This window comes from Triturus cristatus, chromosome 1_2, assembly GCF_964204655.1.
Source record: "Triturus cristatus chromosome 1_2, aTriCri1.1, whole genome shotgun sequence".
Classification (NCBI taxonomy): domain Eukaryota; kingdom Metazoa; phylum Chordata; class Amphibia; order Caudata; family Salamandridae; genus Triturus; species Triturus cristatus.
In genome coordinates this window covers 141,927,145-141,943,868 of record NC_140580.1, presented here as the reverse complement: position 1 = coordinate 141,943,868, position 16,724 = coordinate 141,927,145, and the positions used below count along the sequence as shown (strand labels likewise).

General features: G+C 44.3%; 1 protein-coding gene across 8 annotated transcripts in view; it reads right to left on the bottom strand.

The window, feature by feature from the left end:
* The window catches only part of CCDC186 (coiled-coil domain containing 186), a 422,247-nt gene that overhangs the window by 220,985 nt on the left and 184,538 nt on the right, over nucleotides 1-16,724 (bottom strand). For all 8 annotated transcript variants that reach the window (XM_085603302.1, XM_085603297.1, XM_085603300.1 and 5 more), the window contains exon 9: nucleotides 2,648-2,734. In XM_085603302.1, coding sequence (XP_085459428.1) covers nucleotides 2,648-2,734 — 87 coding nt within the window. The remainder of the gene's footprint in view (nucleotides 1-2,647; nucleotides 2,735-16,724) is intronic.

Genomic DNA, 16,724 nt, shown 5'->3' with positions numbered 1-16,724 from the left:
ACAATGTCTTCCTTGTAGATGTTTTGAAAGAACTCCTGAAAGGCGATCCCTGTTTCTGTAGTGGTAGATCTGGCCTTAGCTTCCCCTACCAGTTTTATTTCCTTAATATATTTCTTGGCCTGGTCTGCTTTTATTTTCCAAGCCAAGATTTTACCAGCCGCCTCTCCGTACTCAAAGTGTGACAGCTTACTTGCCTCCCATCTCTTGGCCACCCTTTCCTGAAGTAGATTTTCAAGCTTTGCCTTCAACGCTGCCCGCTTCTCCTGTTCCTCTACCGAGAGTGGACCATATTTCAGCTCTATCTGCCTAAGTTCCTGCTCTATGTTAGTGACTGCTATTCTATAGGCCTTACATCTATACGAGGCTCTATTTGTTATGCAGCCTCTTAGGAAGGCTTTCAATGCTTCCCATACGATGGCTATTGAAGCTGAATTTATGTTAATGTCCAGAAATATGCTTACCTCAGCAACGAGGAAGCAGATTTCATCCTCTTCAAGCAGAATCGTCCGATCAAAGGACCAAGAGGTTTGCCTTCTCTGCTGATGGTGTAACAGGATGAAAAAGATGGCCGAATGGTCGGAGAGGTGAGAGGGAATATATGTTATGTCCTTCAGATCGTCCTTCAGCTTATGACTAAAAAAGGCGTAGTAAATTCTTGACTTATGTTTATACTTATAATTGTGAAAGGAAAGTCCTGGAATATTGCCCGCTCTCTGCCTCCATTCATCCACCAACCCCAGATTCGACAGTAGAGCTATAAGGGTTTGCCTAGATTTAGAAGGTGTTGTTGCTCTTGAGTTGGACGATTTGTCCAGCTTGGGATTTAATACTATATTAAAATCTCCCACCCAAACAATAGGGTCTTGGCATGAAATCAGGTGGTTCTGAATTTTATTCAAAAATGACGGATCATCTTGATTCGGGCCGTAATAACCCACTAGGGTGTACACTAGCCCCTCTAACTGCACTTTTGCCAATAGCCATCTACCACTAAGATCTTCCTTCTGTTCCAAAATTTGGGCACTGATCTGCTTTTTAAATATTATAAGGATACCTCGTATGCTGGCATTATGGTCCGTACATATAAATTTGTCCACCCACTTCAAATTTTTTAACATATCCCTGACCTCATATTTTAATAAATGTGTCTCCTGGATGACAATTACCTGTGCGGGGATGTCTCCTAGGTATTGTAAGATTCTATGTCTTCTAGCCCTCACCCGCAAGCCGTTGACATTCCAGGATAAAAACTGCAACCCAGTCATAGTGCATTGACCTTCCTGTCTTTCCCGTCCCTCCACCTATAGAACCAATCTCTCTAAAACGGTTCATACACCATCTCCCAACCTGAACCTCTTCAAAAGCTAAGTTATGAAATATAAGGAAAGCTGAGACAAACTTATGAGGACTTTTTAACTCTTTCCCCCCCCTACCCCCATGGCAGTAGTGTTGTCCGTGAACAACAGGAGCAGCTTCCATTTAACAAAGGACAGGGAAGATTTCAATGACAAGCGAATTTCCCTCAGCTGCAGAAGATTGATGTGGAGCCGAGTCCCTGCCAGAGGTCCCTGTTCTTCACAACTTCCAGATGGCTACACCATCCCAGAAGTGATGCATTGTCACCCCTGTCAGCTCTGGGTGGGGAAGGGAGAAGGATCTGCCTCTGACCCAGTTGTGTTCTGTTAGCCACTACTGTAGACCTTTCACAGTTTTCTTCCATATTTTTTCCCAGTCAGAAAGGTTCCCATTTTGATATGCCCACTCGGACTTCATATCCAATTGAGGGGCCTGCATACGTTATTAAGAATGCTCCACCAGCAGGATCAGAGTCAATCTCACTTGAAATACAAGATTGAGTTTGAAATATCTGGATCGAAGCCCAAATGTCCTGGACTCTCAAACGGCTCCAATGAGCGTCTGAGAAGGAGTCAGGTGTAACTTCGGCAGGCTGATTGTGAACCCCAGTGGAGGCAGGAGGTCCACCATTGTCAGGGGGTGGGCGAAGACTGCCTGTGGCAAACCCACCTTCAACAGCCAGTCATCGAAGTAGGGAAAGACTGAAACTCCCAACCTGCGCTATCACCTTCGTGAATTCCAAGGGGCACTGGTAAGACCAAAGGGGAGCACAGCAAACTAAAAATGCTTCTAAACCACTGTGAACTGCATGTAACACCAATGGGCTTGCAGACAGGGATATAGAAATAGACATCCTGCAGGTCCAATGCTGCTGTTCAGTCTTCAGGTTGTATTGCAGACAGGACCTGAGCAAGAGTTAGCATCTTGAATTTCTCATTCTTCAGGAAGGCATTCAAAGAGCACACATCTAAGATAAAGAGGAGGCCTCTGTTTTTCTTTGGCACCAGAAAGTAGTGGGAATCGCAACCCAAACTCCAAAGTCTGAGGCTGGCACCCTGTCGATGGCTACTTTGACCAAAGAGTCTGCCAATCCTGACCCATCAAGGAGAGGTGGTACTCCATCAGATGATCTAAAGACGGTGGCATGGGATGCGGGTTTTCTAGGAGTGGAAGTGCATAACGTTGCTGGACAATATGGAGCACCCACTTGTCCTATGAGAAATTTTCACATAAAATGTTAAATAATGTATATCTAACCTTAACAATTAAAAGACAAAAGAAATGTTGTTACCTTTGTTCTGAGTGTGCGAAGTTCATCCATTCCTTCTGTGAAAGTTCGCTTCAGATCATCAAGTTCTTTTATTTTTGCATGATGTACCTTTTTAATGATAAAAGGACAGATTAATGTTCATGGCTGTCTTGACAGTTTACTAACTTCTTCAAATTGTACATGTTTGACAATTCTGGAACTGGTGCCAATGTCTTTCCACCCAAGGCTGTTTCTGCCCCAATTTATATCAATTGGCCACCCTCGATAAAGAAAATTAAAAGCATAAATGCATAAAAAAAAGCCTTGCGAAACAAAATGATTAATCTAGGAGGAGAATCACTGCCCTCTCCTTTACTTCCAGCCTCTCTCCTTTCCTCCCCCGTAGCTCCCATCCTTCCAGTTCCTCTCTTTGTCCTCCAAGTTAACCCACAAAAAGCCATCACTTCAAACTCCCAACCCTGCTCTCAGGTGATTTTTGGTGCAACAATGTTTCCTTCCCACAAGTTATTACGACAACGCAATTAATTCTAAAGCACATAAGTGTAAGTGGAGCAAGTCAGAACACATGCAAGTGGACAAAGGCTAAGTCAATAATTCTGTAGGGCCATTTTGTAATGCATTTTTTTTTATATATCTTATCTGCATGAAGAAACCCCAATACTATGAAAGAGGCAGAGCAAAGCTAAACAATATTTCCCTTAAAAGCAAATTCATGCAACACATTTCACCCCCATACCAAACACGCAAAGTGTTCATTTACAGTTTTTCAATGAGCTTAAAATATGTCAAACATTCTTAATATGGCTGTTTGAAACCTAAGTATCAACGTTTTCACATTGGTATGTACCACAAAGCTAGTAGGACTGACCCAACACACTACTTATTCAACAGGACAGAATATATGGTCTACAGCTCTGCCCTCTTTTCTAAGGCACTAAAGAATTCTAGATAGGTTACAACAAATAAAAGAGACGTTTCACATCGAGGTGTTCTGAGTGACAACAAATAGACAATAAGAGAAAAGTTTGAGTTACCTAACATGCCGCCAAAATAAATAAATAGCCCAGTTACTTGTATTTAACCATCTACAATTTTACTTTGTTTGCCCCCAAGTCATCTGTACCTCCTTCAATAGCTAACCGGGATAGGCAAGTAAGGGTGGAGTCATACAGAACACTTCCTCGCCTGCCTAATCCCCCTCATCTCTCCTCCCAAATAAAAATTATTAATCCTATTTAAAAAAACAAAAACAAAAACTTTTGTTATATTTCAAAAAGAAGTACAATCTGGCAAGTAAGAGTAAACGTATATCACAGCATTGACAACTTTTACCTTCTTCATTACAAACACGTACCATCTACCACTAGGTTATGCTAGTTTGTCTCCCACTATGTCAGTGCAATCTATCATCAGAAAGGTTTCGATATATCTTTGAAGTGAGAGTTGGCTGGCATTAAGTGAAGCATATACTTCTTTTGTTTTGTTGCAAGACACCAAATTTGACAGGTGTTGTTTTATTTATGGTTTAGGCTCCCTGCCCCATATCAATGCCACCCATCTATTTGCCAATAGCAATGCTAATGCAACCAATCATCTAGGTTGTCTCCTTGACGTAAACAAGGAAAACTAAAAAAGGGAATTGAGCCAGATGAAGTTTCATCATCTTAGATAGCTGGTCACAGATATGTTGCCAGTATATTTGAATGTCCAAGAAAACCCAGGCAAGGTGAAGAAAATCGACTATCAAGAGTCTTCAAATCCACTAGTTCTGGTCCTCCTCTACCCCATATATGTGTAGTCACCATGGAGCGTAATGGAACTGAAGAACAAGTTACTTCCCTTCAGCAATGCCTAGAAGAGACTATGTAGCCACAGATTCCTTACCTTAGAAAATTCCCAGGCGTCAAAATGGATCAGGGAGATTTTTGAGCAGTATACTTGCATGCAAGTAGAGCGTGAAGAATGGGAGTGTCAGTAAGGAATCTGTGGCTGGATAGAGTGTATACCAGATAAAGAGTTACCAAACGTACAGAACTTGTTCATCTGATAAATACTTCTAGCAGCAGATTCCTTACCTTAGAATAGATATCCGAGCAATGAATTCCCTGGTGGTGGGTCTTCAAAACCAATTTCGAATAAAAAAGTCCTGTAGGACCAAAAAGGTAAAGTGCCCATCGCGACAGACCAGACTGTCCAGGCAGTAGTGTTTGGTAAACATGTGCAGAGATGCCCATGTTGCTGCCTGACAGATACACAGGACAAAAACTCAGCGAGCTAAAGCAGTCTTCGCAGGCTTAGCTCGGGTGGAATGAGCATGCAAAGGGGGTTGCTTCTTGACCAATGCATTGGAGGTCTTGAAGCGGAGTACTATCCAGCTTGAGATGGTCCGTTTCTGCACAGACTTCCCCTTCTTTGCTCCTACATACCCTATAAAGAGCTGATTGTCCACACGGAAGTCTTTTGTACGGTCTAGGTAGAACGACAACACTCCTTTTGGGTCTTTCCTCTTCTTTAGAGGGATAAGGCAGAGCAAAGAAGATAGTCAGGGTAATGTTTTTGCCAACATGGAAGGGAGTCCCAACCTTCGAAATGAAGGTGGCATGTGTCTGGAGGACCAACTGGTCCAGGTAGAAAGTGAAGTATGAAGGGTGTGCAGAGAGCACCTGCAATTTACAGACCCTCCTGGTTGCCGTTATGGCCACTAGAAAGACAATTTTGATGGTCAAGAGCCTAAGAGGAAAATTGTGCAGAAGCTCAAAGGGTGCACACATCAAGAATGTGAGAACCAGATTCAGATTCCAATGGGGCATGATGAATGGCCTGGGGGTGGGGGGGGGGGGGGACGTGCTGCATGCCTTTAAGAAACTTAGCAATAACAGGTGACTTAAATAAAGGATGGTCTAGGAACTGCAAATAAAAAAAATAAAAAAATACAAAATGGTGAAAGATAACCTTTAACTATGCCCAAAGCAGAGCCCTGCTAGACTAAAGAGAGAGCAAATAGAAGAATCTGGGATAGAGGTGCAAAAAATGAGATCGATTTTGTGGGAATCACATCATGTCTCAAACATATACCAACAGCAAGCGTATATAAACTTGGTGGAGGGACGCGTGCTGCCAGAATAACATCACAGACTTCGGGAGGAAAGCTCTCAACTGTCGCAAATCAATCTCCACGCATGAAGCTGAAATGTGCGCAGGTTCGGGTACAGAACCTTCCCCTGTTGCTGAGACAGAAAATCCCCTTGAAGGGGCAGCCTGTTAGGAGGGCAAATTGTCATGCTCAAGAGCCACAAGAATAACTTTGGCCCGGTCATTCATGATGTTCTTGAGAACTCTGGACAGGAGTGGTATTGGTAGAAAGGCAAACAGGAGGCCAGGGCTCCACTTCAGGTGAAAAGCCTCTCAAAGCTGGAGTCGCCATGGAAACTCCAGCATGCAAAACTGCGGACATTGCGCATTGACGACTGTTGCAAACAGACTTAACCAAGGCTCTCCCTACTGCTGGAAGAGTCCTTGCACCACCTCTGGACGGAGACGCCTTTCATGATACACTAGCCATTTTCTGCTGAGTTAGTCCACCCTGGCGTTCAGAGAGCCCACCAGGTGTTGAACCACACGGGAAATGCCCTGACGTTCTAGCCATGTCCAGAGATGCAGAGCCTCTTGACAAAGGGTCGACCCCCCCGCCTCTAGTTTGTTGCAGTACCACATTGCAGTGGTGTTTACTGTTAACACCTTCACCAGACTTCCCCTGATTGAGGAAAGAAAGGCCTTCAATGCCAAGTGAATCTACAGAAGCTGCAACAGGTTGATATGGAGCTCGGACTCCGCCGGACACCAGAGTCCTCTGATCTCCACCTCTCCCAGATGGCCACCCCATACCAGACGTCATACATCTGTCACAACAGTCAACTCCGGTTGGGGAAGAAGAGGGGTCTGCCCTTGATCCAATCGTGGTTCGTCAGCCACCTTTGCAGATATCTTGGTGTTCACGCCGAGATCTGGACCATGTCAACGAGATTCCCCTGAGGCTGTATCCACTACTGCAGAGCCCACATATGCCAACGGGCATGAGTCACAACAAGATGCAGGAGGCCATGAGGCCCAACATCCTCAGATCGTTTCTCACCGAAATCCAGGTCCGAGGGCGAAACATCTGTATCACAGCCTGAATATCCTGGACTTGCTGCTTGGGAGATTAAGCCCAAAACTGCTCTATGTCCAGAAAGCTCAGATGAAAGGGACCGTCTGAGAGGGAGTCAGATGTGCCTTCTGCACATTGATCGCAAACTTCAGTGAGTGCAGAAGGTTCGCCATAACTCTGGATGTGGGAGACGACTGCCTAGAGTGAGCCCACCTTCAACATCCAATCGCCGAGATAGGGAAAGACTGGAACCCTCAACCTCCGCATATGAGCTACAACCACTGCAATCACTTTCATGAACATCCAAGGGGCGCTGGTGAGGCTGAAACAGCACAGCACACTAGTGCTCTTGGCCCACCTAAATCACAATTAACATCTGTGGGCAGGCAAGACAGAGATGTGGAAAAATGTGTAGTGGAAAGATATGTCCTGCAAATCCAACGCTACCATCCACTTGGATGACTTTTGATTGATTTCCATTGGGTTAACTTGCTTTTTCCCTTAAGTATCCATACAATTGTAGAGATTTTGAACAGTGTTTCTGCAAAACATGTATATATGTTCACATTCATAAGCACTTTGTTCATTGTATATAATGAACCTGAACCTCTAACACAACCATTTTATTTAAAATAAACAAAGAAAAGTGGCTTTTGTAAGAAGTTAATTCCTCAAAATTGTGCCAAATAATGTACAATAATGATTGTTTCGCGAATTTTATAAACAGGATTTTTCCCATTACCTTTAATTAAGAGGTATTGCTACAAATGAGTCGTACAGGACAAATACTTCTTCGAATATGTTCAGGTAAGCCGCTGGCTGTGAAAACTAGTTTCATACCTTCCGGAGTAAGAACCACTGTCTCTTTAAGCATTCTTAAATCACAAAGGGGTTCAACTCTACACAATTCAAGAATGACAAGTGAGCTCTTTAATTCTCATCTACCAAGCAATATCATAGAGTAGAATCCACATTATTGTTTGCACAAATGTGCATTGTAAGCAACCGCAGAAAAAAGAAGATTTTCCCTCTTCTATCAGGATGGTAAGTTAGCCAGAGACAACACATTAATCATGACAGACAGAAAAAGCAAAGAAGAAAGAACTAGAAGTGCTTGGCAACATTCTATTTCCAGAGCTCAAAAACTACTGTTATCTATGATCACTGTCTCATGAATTGTAACGAGAGCACTTTCAACCAAGAGGAGGGTTATGGAGAGCAGAGGCCTGGATTAACTTAATTTTCTTTCTTTCTTTGTACCAAAGGCATTCCACAATTTTCTGTTTTGCTCTTTGTCTTTTCAAAACTGGGGCACAAGAAAGTGCAATGGCAATGTTTCATTCCAGGGATCCATGAATAGTCACTTCAAATGGAATGCTATCATTTCTACATGGATTTCAGTCAACGAACTTACATTCAGTAGCACTCTTTCTGGTGGATACTCTGTCTAAACAAAGATTCCTCATCTTTCCAATATCCCAAAGTGCCAGGCTGGATCTGAAAGATTTTCAGCATAACCCCTATTCTCCAGTAAGTGGCTTTGTGGGGCTTCACATCAACTCTGCTGAGCATCTGAAGTGACAGCTGGAGCTGCACTCGGGTGCCACCCAAGCAGGCCGCCATCTGATTCTTTGTGCACACCTTCCGCGCCCTTGGACACAGCCCAAAAATCAATTGTTCGATCCACTGTGAAGATCTCTAATTTGGGACCTTTTCAGATAGAAAAGAGTCCTTTACACAGGATAGGGAGGCGGGAGGGTGGTGAGGAATCTGCAGTTATTTAGAGTATCCATCAGAAAAAGCCTTACCAAAACCAAGTATCTTGTTCTTCTGATTGATACTTTTTACAACCGATTAGTTGACTTTAAAATAGATACCAAAGAAGCCCCACCACGCTGGTGGGTCTGGCGAATGATCCAAAGCAAAACGTCTAACAAGACCGAAAGGCCAAATGGACTTCCTGTCGGCCCTGGCAGTCTATGCAATAATGCTTTGTAAACAAGTTCACTCATGCCCGTGTAGCAACCTGACAAATATCCAAGACCAGTATCCTGCATGCAAGCATCATGATAGCAGCCTTTGCAGAATATGCCCTCATTTATTCGGGAGGTTGCTTCTTAGCAAACGTGTAGCAGATCTTGATGCAGTAGATTATCCAACTGGATAAAGTGGTTTTCTGCACTACCTTGCCTTGCTTTCCCCCAAAGAACCCTCACTAAGAGCTGATCGTACATCTGATGTACCCCATGGTCTATTGTATGACAATGTAAAAGCAGAGTGCTCTTTGGGGGTCCAAACAATGGAGTCTCTCCTCCTCTTTCCAGGATAAGCTGGGCGAAAAAGCATCAGACTGTCCGAGGTGAAAAAGAGTCACATGTTTCAATAGAAATTCCTCCGTAGTCCTCAGAACCACTTTGTCCTGAAAGAAGGTGGTGTAGGGTAGATGGACCGACAAAGCTGGAAGTTCATCATGTGATGTGCTGAAGTCATTGCAATGAGAAGGACCATTTTAACTGTCAAGAGAAGCAGGGAAGTGCTGTGTATTGGCTCGAAAGGGGTACATATAAGGAAAGTAAGGACCAGATTAAGGTCCCACTGTGGCATCATGAAAGATGATTTGAACAAGGACAGCTGGTATGCTAAATGCACAAGGGCCGACAAATGACCTTTAACAGTGCCCACTGAAAGTCCTTGCTGGGCCAAAGACTCCTGACGTATGTGATTACTTGCCACCCATGGAGAAAATTACTGATCTTTCCTTCTAAGGAGTGGTCGTGTGTCACTATGGGCAAACTAAAATGGCTGGCGGAGGGGTTAGTGGTCACTGTCCCTGCTGTCTTGGACATTGCCTGCAGGATCCTTTACTCCAATCTTGAAAGGACTGAGGTCCTTGTAGGGGTGGTGGGCCTTGACTGTGTCTGTATGCAAAATCCATCAAAGGGCTGAAACTGTTGAGGATACTACATTATGGGTGTAGCAGGCCATGGGAATGAATAGTGACCCTACTCTACTCTACGCTCTTTGAAGGACTCCAGGACAGAGACAGCCTTCTTGTCAAAGAGACAAGACCCATCAAAAGGTAATTCCATAAGTGACACCTGAACGTCACCAGAGAAGCCTGTGGATCTCATCAACACGTAGATCTGAAGCACCACACAAGTCTCAACTGTTCTGTCTAAACATTATGGTGTGTCCAGGCCTGACCGTGAGAGGTACTTGGTGGCTTTCTGGCCATCCTGAGTAGTCTGTGCCAAATTGTAATTGGATTTATATAGCGCTTACTACCTCTGATGAGGCGTTGAAGTGCTTTACAGAGAGTAGCATTCTACTCTGGAACCCAGGGTTAGTGGTTAATCTAGTGGTTACTGTGATTAGTCATGTGCTCTCAAGAACAAATTGAATGCATTTACTTCAGTTAGATAGGCTGGCGGTGATAAGGTAATGTTAGATTATAGGGATAGTGTTTTAAAGAGGAGCGGTTATGACGTATGAATAGAGGTATCAGCTAACTGCAGAACTACAATAAGGAGTGAGGCAGGCAGGCAGGCATGAGACTGAGAGGCGGCTATACTCAGAAACGGAAGCTATGCAGACAATAGAAGGTAAGAAGAGGATCACTCAGAAGAAAGAAGATCAAGGAAAATTTTTCATGAAGGACATTAGGAGTATAGTGGGAGAAAGCTTTCCAAGGTAGCAAACAATCAGAGAATGTAAGCTGTAGAAAGAAACACCATTATACATAGTGTTCCATGTCGGGGGAAGACAGCTTAAACAAGGGCCTGTGCACTGCAAAAGGGGATCGGGTACAGCAAAATAGAAACATTCTCATTTAAAGATCTACCCTCACTATTCTCTAAATTAAATCAATTTCCACTTACTCACTAAAAATGAGTTATTTAGCACTGGCTGAGTGTATCTCACCAGTGAGCAGCCAGATGTATACACTTATGTCACCTAATCCCTTCCAAGTGCATTGTGTGTGTTCTTGTGTATGTGGCTAGTATACTACATGCATTGCAAGTATACGCGGCGAGGGGGAGGAGGGGGGCGCCTACACAAAGGTACTGTCTTATCAGAGTCAGTCCAAGCATGTTGCAACCGTGTGCATTGGGACTGTGCCAGAACGCTGCTTTAGCCAAGTTTTTGACATATTTAGTTCAAAGTCAGATCGGACAATAGGATAGTCCTTGGAACTTCTCAGACGAGATTAGCGAGGCAGGGACTAGGCCTGCGTGGAATTCTTGTGCTTCTTTTTGGATATGAACTCCTCCAAACAGCAGGAAACTGTGATTAGAAGTATCAAACAGAAATTCAGTTACAGTGCTAATGTCTGCCTAGTCTAGTTGATCCCAGCAGACACTGGCAAAGAACTCTGACCAGAACGAGTTAAAATGAAGGTTAGCTTGAACTGTGGTCATCGTTTTCCTTTATAAGTACAACATTGCAGTTATCCAGGCTCAGTCCAAAATCAAGAATAAAGAAGGATCCATTCTGGGTTATGAGAATTAATCATACTTGCTTAAAATGCCTAATTGTTAGCATCTACATGAATTGGAGAGATCATGGCCCCGCAGGGATAGTTTAACTGAAGATGCTATCAACCCACATATATTTAAAGAATATTTTAAAACCCTTTGAAGCTTGAGACCACGAACCCCTGAGTCGAAATTGGTTTTGCTTCTTGGATCATCTATCTGCACATCACGAAGATATCAGGTAGAGACAGTTTAAAACCGGGGACAAACGAGGACTGTGGAAAAAATATTCATGGCCTTAAATTAGTTGTAATCTGGAAAGATTATTGGTTATCCTCTTCTTTCCTAATGCTGTAACAAATGTTATCTTATTCTGATAATCTGAGAACTATGAAATAAAATAGACCGGAATTTATGGCAAGTAGGCATAATAAGACTGACGCACTTCAAACAAGATTGGGCTAGGGAGCGATCCTTGAGGATTGGCGTCCCCTGATCACCATTTTTACGAAGAATACGGCAAGCTCAGGTGATGTTTCCGGGGTTTGCATTTTTTTCAGTGTCAGCCCTCGCAGCCAAAGGAGTTTCTCAGCTACAGGGGGCACAATGGTTTTAAAGGTTGGCAATTGCAGAAGTAACAATTCTTTACCTCCATGCCCTGCCAGTAAAACTGCTTCAACTCACCTTTAGGGGCATACGTGTAGCCTTTAGCAGGGAGGATGCCCTTTCATTTCCATGCTGACTGTCTATCACCATGGATTACAGATTGTCACACAAAGGGTTATGCTTGTCCCTTCAAGGACTTGACTCCTCCCATTCTCCCTGTACACTATTTCACCTCTTACAATCATTCCCACATTCTACAGCAAGAGGCTCTAGCTCTATTAAGGAAAGAGTCTGTAAAATTGGTTCCAGGGACCATGATTGGACAGGGATGCCGCTTTCCAAGAAAGACAGTAGCCTCCGTTCCATTCTGGACAATTACATTCTGAATACCTTCCTCCGCAAGGAGAAGTGCAGGATGTCTTCACTTAAATAGGATCTTTTGGCTATGGAGCTAAAAGACTAGTTGGCGTTCCTCAACATGCAGAACAGGTATTTTTATTTTATTTTTATACACCGTTCTTGCAGTCACCCAGAAGTTACCGGTATTTTGTAGTGTGCTGCACCAATTAGCAATTTGTGGTCCTTCCATTTGGGCTGATACAAGCCCATCAAGACAAAACGGGCATGCTGATGAAAAATGTGTCCCAGACATTTATGAATATTTAAATAGAGCCACCCTGGTGTGGCTGGAATTTGACAAACGGGAGATGCTGTGCTCCTCATCAGCCTTGAGAAAACAAAAGTAGTAGATCCACGGTAGATAATGTCTGCACCCTTTCTGTCCCCATGTTACAGGGGATAAAACTGCTGTACACCGACCCGAAGGTAAGAATTAAAATCATCGACTCTCTCCTTTAAATGGATCAGTAGAAGGAAACAACAACTCTGTCAACAATTTTGTATGCCTTGGTGATGGAGCCCCCGGCAAGCATACTCTGAAGGTTTTCACCATTCCCTTGAGATTAAATTTTGGGCCCATAGAATATTATCAATGTATGCGGATGGTGTTCTGCTACTGGTTAATGACCCAGAAAGCAACCTGAATCCCGTAGTTAGAGAAATAAACACTTTTGGTGGATGGACAAGGCTGCAGATAAATTGTTCCAAGTAAGTTATGCCCCCCCTAACAAAAAACACCCCGCCACCCATCCTAGAATTGCCAATACAGTGGAAACAGAAACAGTACACTACTTGGGAATACAATACCACAAGGACATGGACATTTTAATTAGGGAAAACAATGACCGGTGCATCACAACTACAATTTCCCTTATAGAGAAATGGATCAGACTGCCATTTTCAGTGGCGCCCAGGGCAGCGAAACTGACAGGTGTGAGGGAAGTATAGCTCCCTGTGTTACCCTAGTTTAACAACCCACTCTTGAGAGTCACTAAGGATGGGGGTGATCAAACAGCTGTGACAGACACCTTAGGACACTACGATACCTTTTGATTAACACAATGTTTAAGACTCTGACTGAAGACATGGATGGAGCACAGTGTACATCCCTAGGTGTACTGAGGTAATATGGCGTACAATAAATCAGACATTCCATGGTTTGCCGGACAAGCCAGCTGAATTAAAATTGCTCATGATGCCCATTTTAAACTCCCAACCTGCCCTGTTAGTCACTATAATGCACAAAACTATCAAGAGGGAACAAGAGGTTGGGCAATTACAATCCAGAGATGAGTGTGATCTGGGCAGGGACACACGCTTACAGATGCCCAATTGACATACTGTTGCCAAAAGACACAAGTTACTTACCTACAGTAACGCCTTATCTGCTAGAGCCGATTCCTTACCTTAGAATTAGTCCCAGGCGTCAGACTAGATCCGTACAATTTTATTGAGCAGTGGCCCTGCACGCTGATAGGTGGTGTTGTTCGGGTCCGCGTGGCGTTGTTCGCGACAGACGGGACATGCACGGTGCCTAAATAAGCACCACACCAGTGCACTTACATCAGTTACTTTTCGAAACTTTCCATACCAGAAGCGCAGAGCCACAAAGCACACCGACCACTGGTGTGGAATACTAGGACCCTGAAAAAGGAAAGCCCTGTCCCTAGAAATCCGTTTTCTGAGACGGAAGGATGGGTGTATCGGTAAGAAATCTAGATAGAGTCTCTACCAGATAGACACTACAGAAGGGAGGTGATATGTTCATCTTGTTATGTGTTATCTTCATGGCCCATTGTAGCTATCCCTGTGTTGGCCTAGTTATGCACGTTGTAGCCCTCATTTTCCTTTGCACACGTTACTATATATACACACTTGCTTTTGTGCCACATTGTAGTTTCACACAGAACCTACATATGTTTTTGCATTCGGTTTCTTTACTGGGATTTATTCTGAGCACCACAGACAAGGTAAAACAACAATGTCCCTTGCTATTCTTTCTGACCAGGCACTAGCACCTAGACATAACGTAAGAGTGCAGCTGTTGTTAAATATTCTCCTCTATATACATATTCTAGTATATAGAGGAGTACATGAGCCAAAGACACACACATGGAACGAGAATTCTGAGACAAGAACACTGAGTTTGCTGAGATGTAGAGCGTTTATCTGTGTATGCTAAGGTACGGGGTCTGACGATAATCCCAGAGATCTTTCATATAATCATTTATCTTTACTCGCAGGGGAGTGGGGGTTAGGTTACTCTGTCGTATGAAATGACAGCACTCTTCATAGTATATCGATTATTGACCATGCTGATAGCATTTTTATTATGCATTTTCTTTCTAATTGTGACACGAATACAGCATTTCAGAGCACAATAGTTTAATAAATATTCTAAACTTCTTTTGTGTCTCTTGTTTATCTTACTGTGGACAGGTACGAGTGTGAAAGTGAAAGTGTGTGTCCTGTCACCGCGATCCCTAAGAGGGTTGAGAGTGTTGTGTTCTGGGGGTGCTAATTCACTTGTTTCTCTGGTATGGTTAGAAGGGCAAGCGAGGCACTATGTAAATGTCAAAATGTAAATGTCAAGGTACTTATAGAGCGCACTGTCACCAGACGGCCACCTTGCGGTGTCGCCTTTTGCGGTTTCCTGGCGCTGATACTCATACCGCTGTGGAACCCCTCCTGGCTTTCCCTGTGAAGTGTCCACTCCTGGGCACCCCCAGGGTGAAGCCAGGCATCCTTAGCGCTGTTGGGGCCAGTGTGGAGGCTAAGCAAGCTACTGCCCAGAGTTGCAGCGTGGGGCCCGTGATTAGAAGAGGCACCGAGGCGAGAATAGACAGGTCCGAGGAAATTGAGCTCGAGCCCCGCCGAGGCGGGAATCGAACCCTGGTCCCTGGTTAGAACTCTGCTTCAGGGTCTGCCGCTCTAACCATTGAGCCACACTCCTCCACTATAGCTAGTCTTACTCGGGCTCATGGATACTGAGGTGGATAGTGACTCAGTCCCTACAAGCTGATGTTCCATGGTCCCAATCATAGTTCTGTTACAGAGCAGAAACCTTGCAACAATCTGCTAGAGACTTTTAGACGCAGATTCCTTACATTAGAATAGATACCCAAACAATACCTCCCGGGAGGTGGGTCTACAGACCAATTTCACACGAGGAAGTCCTGCAGGACCAAACACACAAAATTCCCTTCTTTAAGGACCTGACTGTCCAGGCAGTAATGCTTGATAAACGTGTGCAAGGAAACCCATGTTGCTGTCTGGTAGATGTCCAGGACCAGAACACCGCATGCTAACATAGCAGTTGCAGCTTTAGCTCTGGTGGAATGATCACGCAAACCCTCAGAGGGTTGTTTTTTAACAAAGGCTTAGCAGATTTTGATACAGAGCACGGTCCATCGGGAGATGGTCCTCTTCTGTATGGCCCGTCCTTTCTTCAATCGAACATACCCCACAAAGAGTTGGTCGCTCTCGTGTGGTTAAGGTAGAACACCGCCCTTTTTGAGTCCAGGCAGTGAAGTGGCTCCTCTTTCTTTGAGGGATGAGGCGGAGTGTAAAAAGTAGGCAGACTGACGGACTGGCTGACTTGAAAGGGAGTTACCACTTTCAGGAGAAAGGAAGCCCTCGTACAAAGCACCAGTTTGTCTGGGTAGATGATCAGGTAGGGAGGCATGGATAACAAGACTTGAAGCTTCCTGACCCTCCGGGCAGATATAATTGCCACCGTTAAGGAACCTGAAAGGAAAGTTATGGAATATCTCAAAGGGAACACACATCAATACCATCAGGACCAGATTAAGGTCCCACTGAGGCATAAAGAAAAGAGACGGAGGAAAGATATGTTGCAAACCTTTCAAGAACCAATGTACAATAAGGGATTGGAAGAGGGAAGTTTTGTGAGGCAACAGCAGAAAAGAAGAAAAAGCAGAAAGGAAAGGATACCCTTCTGCTATTTCTGCCCTTAGCAGAGCCCTGATGGGCAAGGGAAAGGACAAACAGAAGAACTTGAGAATGGGGAGCAGAAAGAGGGCAACGTGTTTCTCTGCACACCATGCCACAAACTTGCCCCAACAGCAGGCATATAATGTTATTGTCTGGGGACGCCTGGATGCCAGAATACCTTTGCAGACTTCGGGCGGAAGGTCGAAAGCTGTCAACTGTCACCACTCAATCTCCACGCAAGAAGGCGGAGCATTGACAGGTTCGGGTGGAGAACCCTCCCCTGCTGCTGCGACAGAAGATCCTCCCAAAGGGGCATCCTGATCGGATGGCCATGATCAATAGCTCGGGATACCAGACTCTCCATGCCTATTCCAGAGCCACAAGGATGACTTGGGCCAGGTTGTACTGGAACTTCTTGATACCTCTGGGCAGGAGTAGTATGGGCGGAAAGGCATACAGGAGGCCTAAGCTCCACTTGAGACGGAAAGCATGTCCGAGTGGGAGCCGCCTTGGAAAC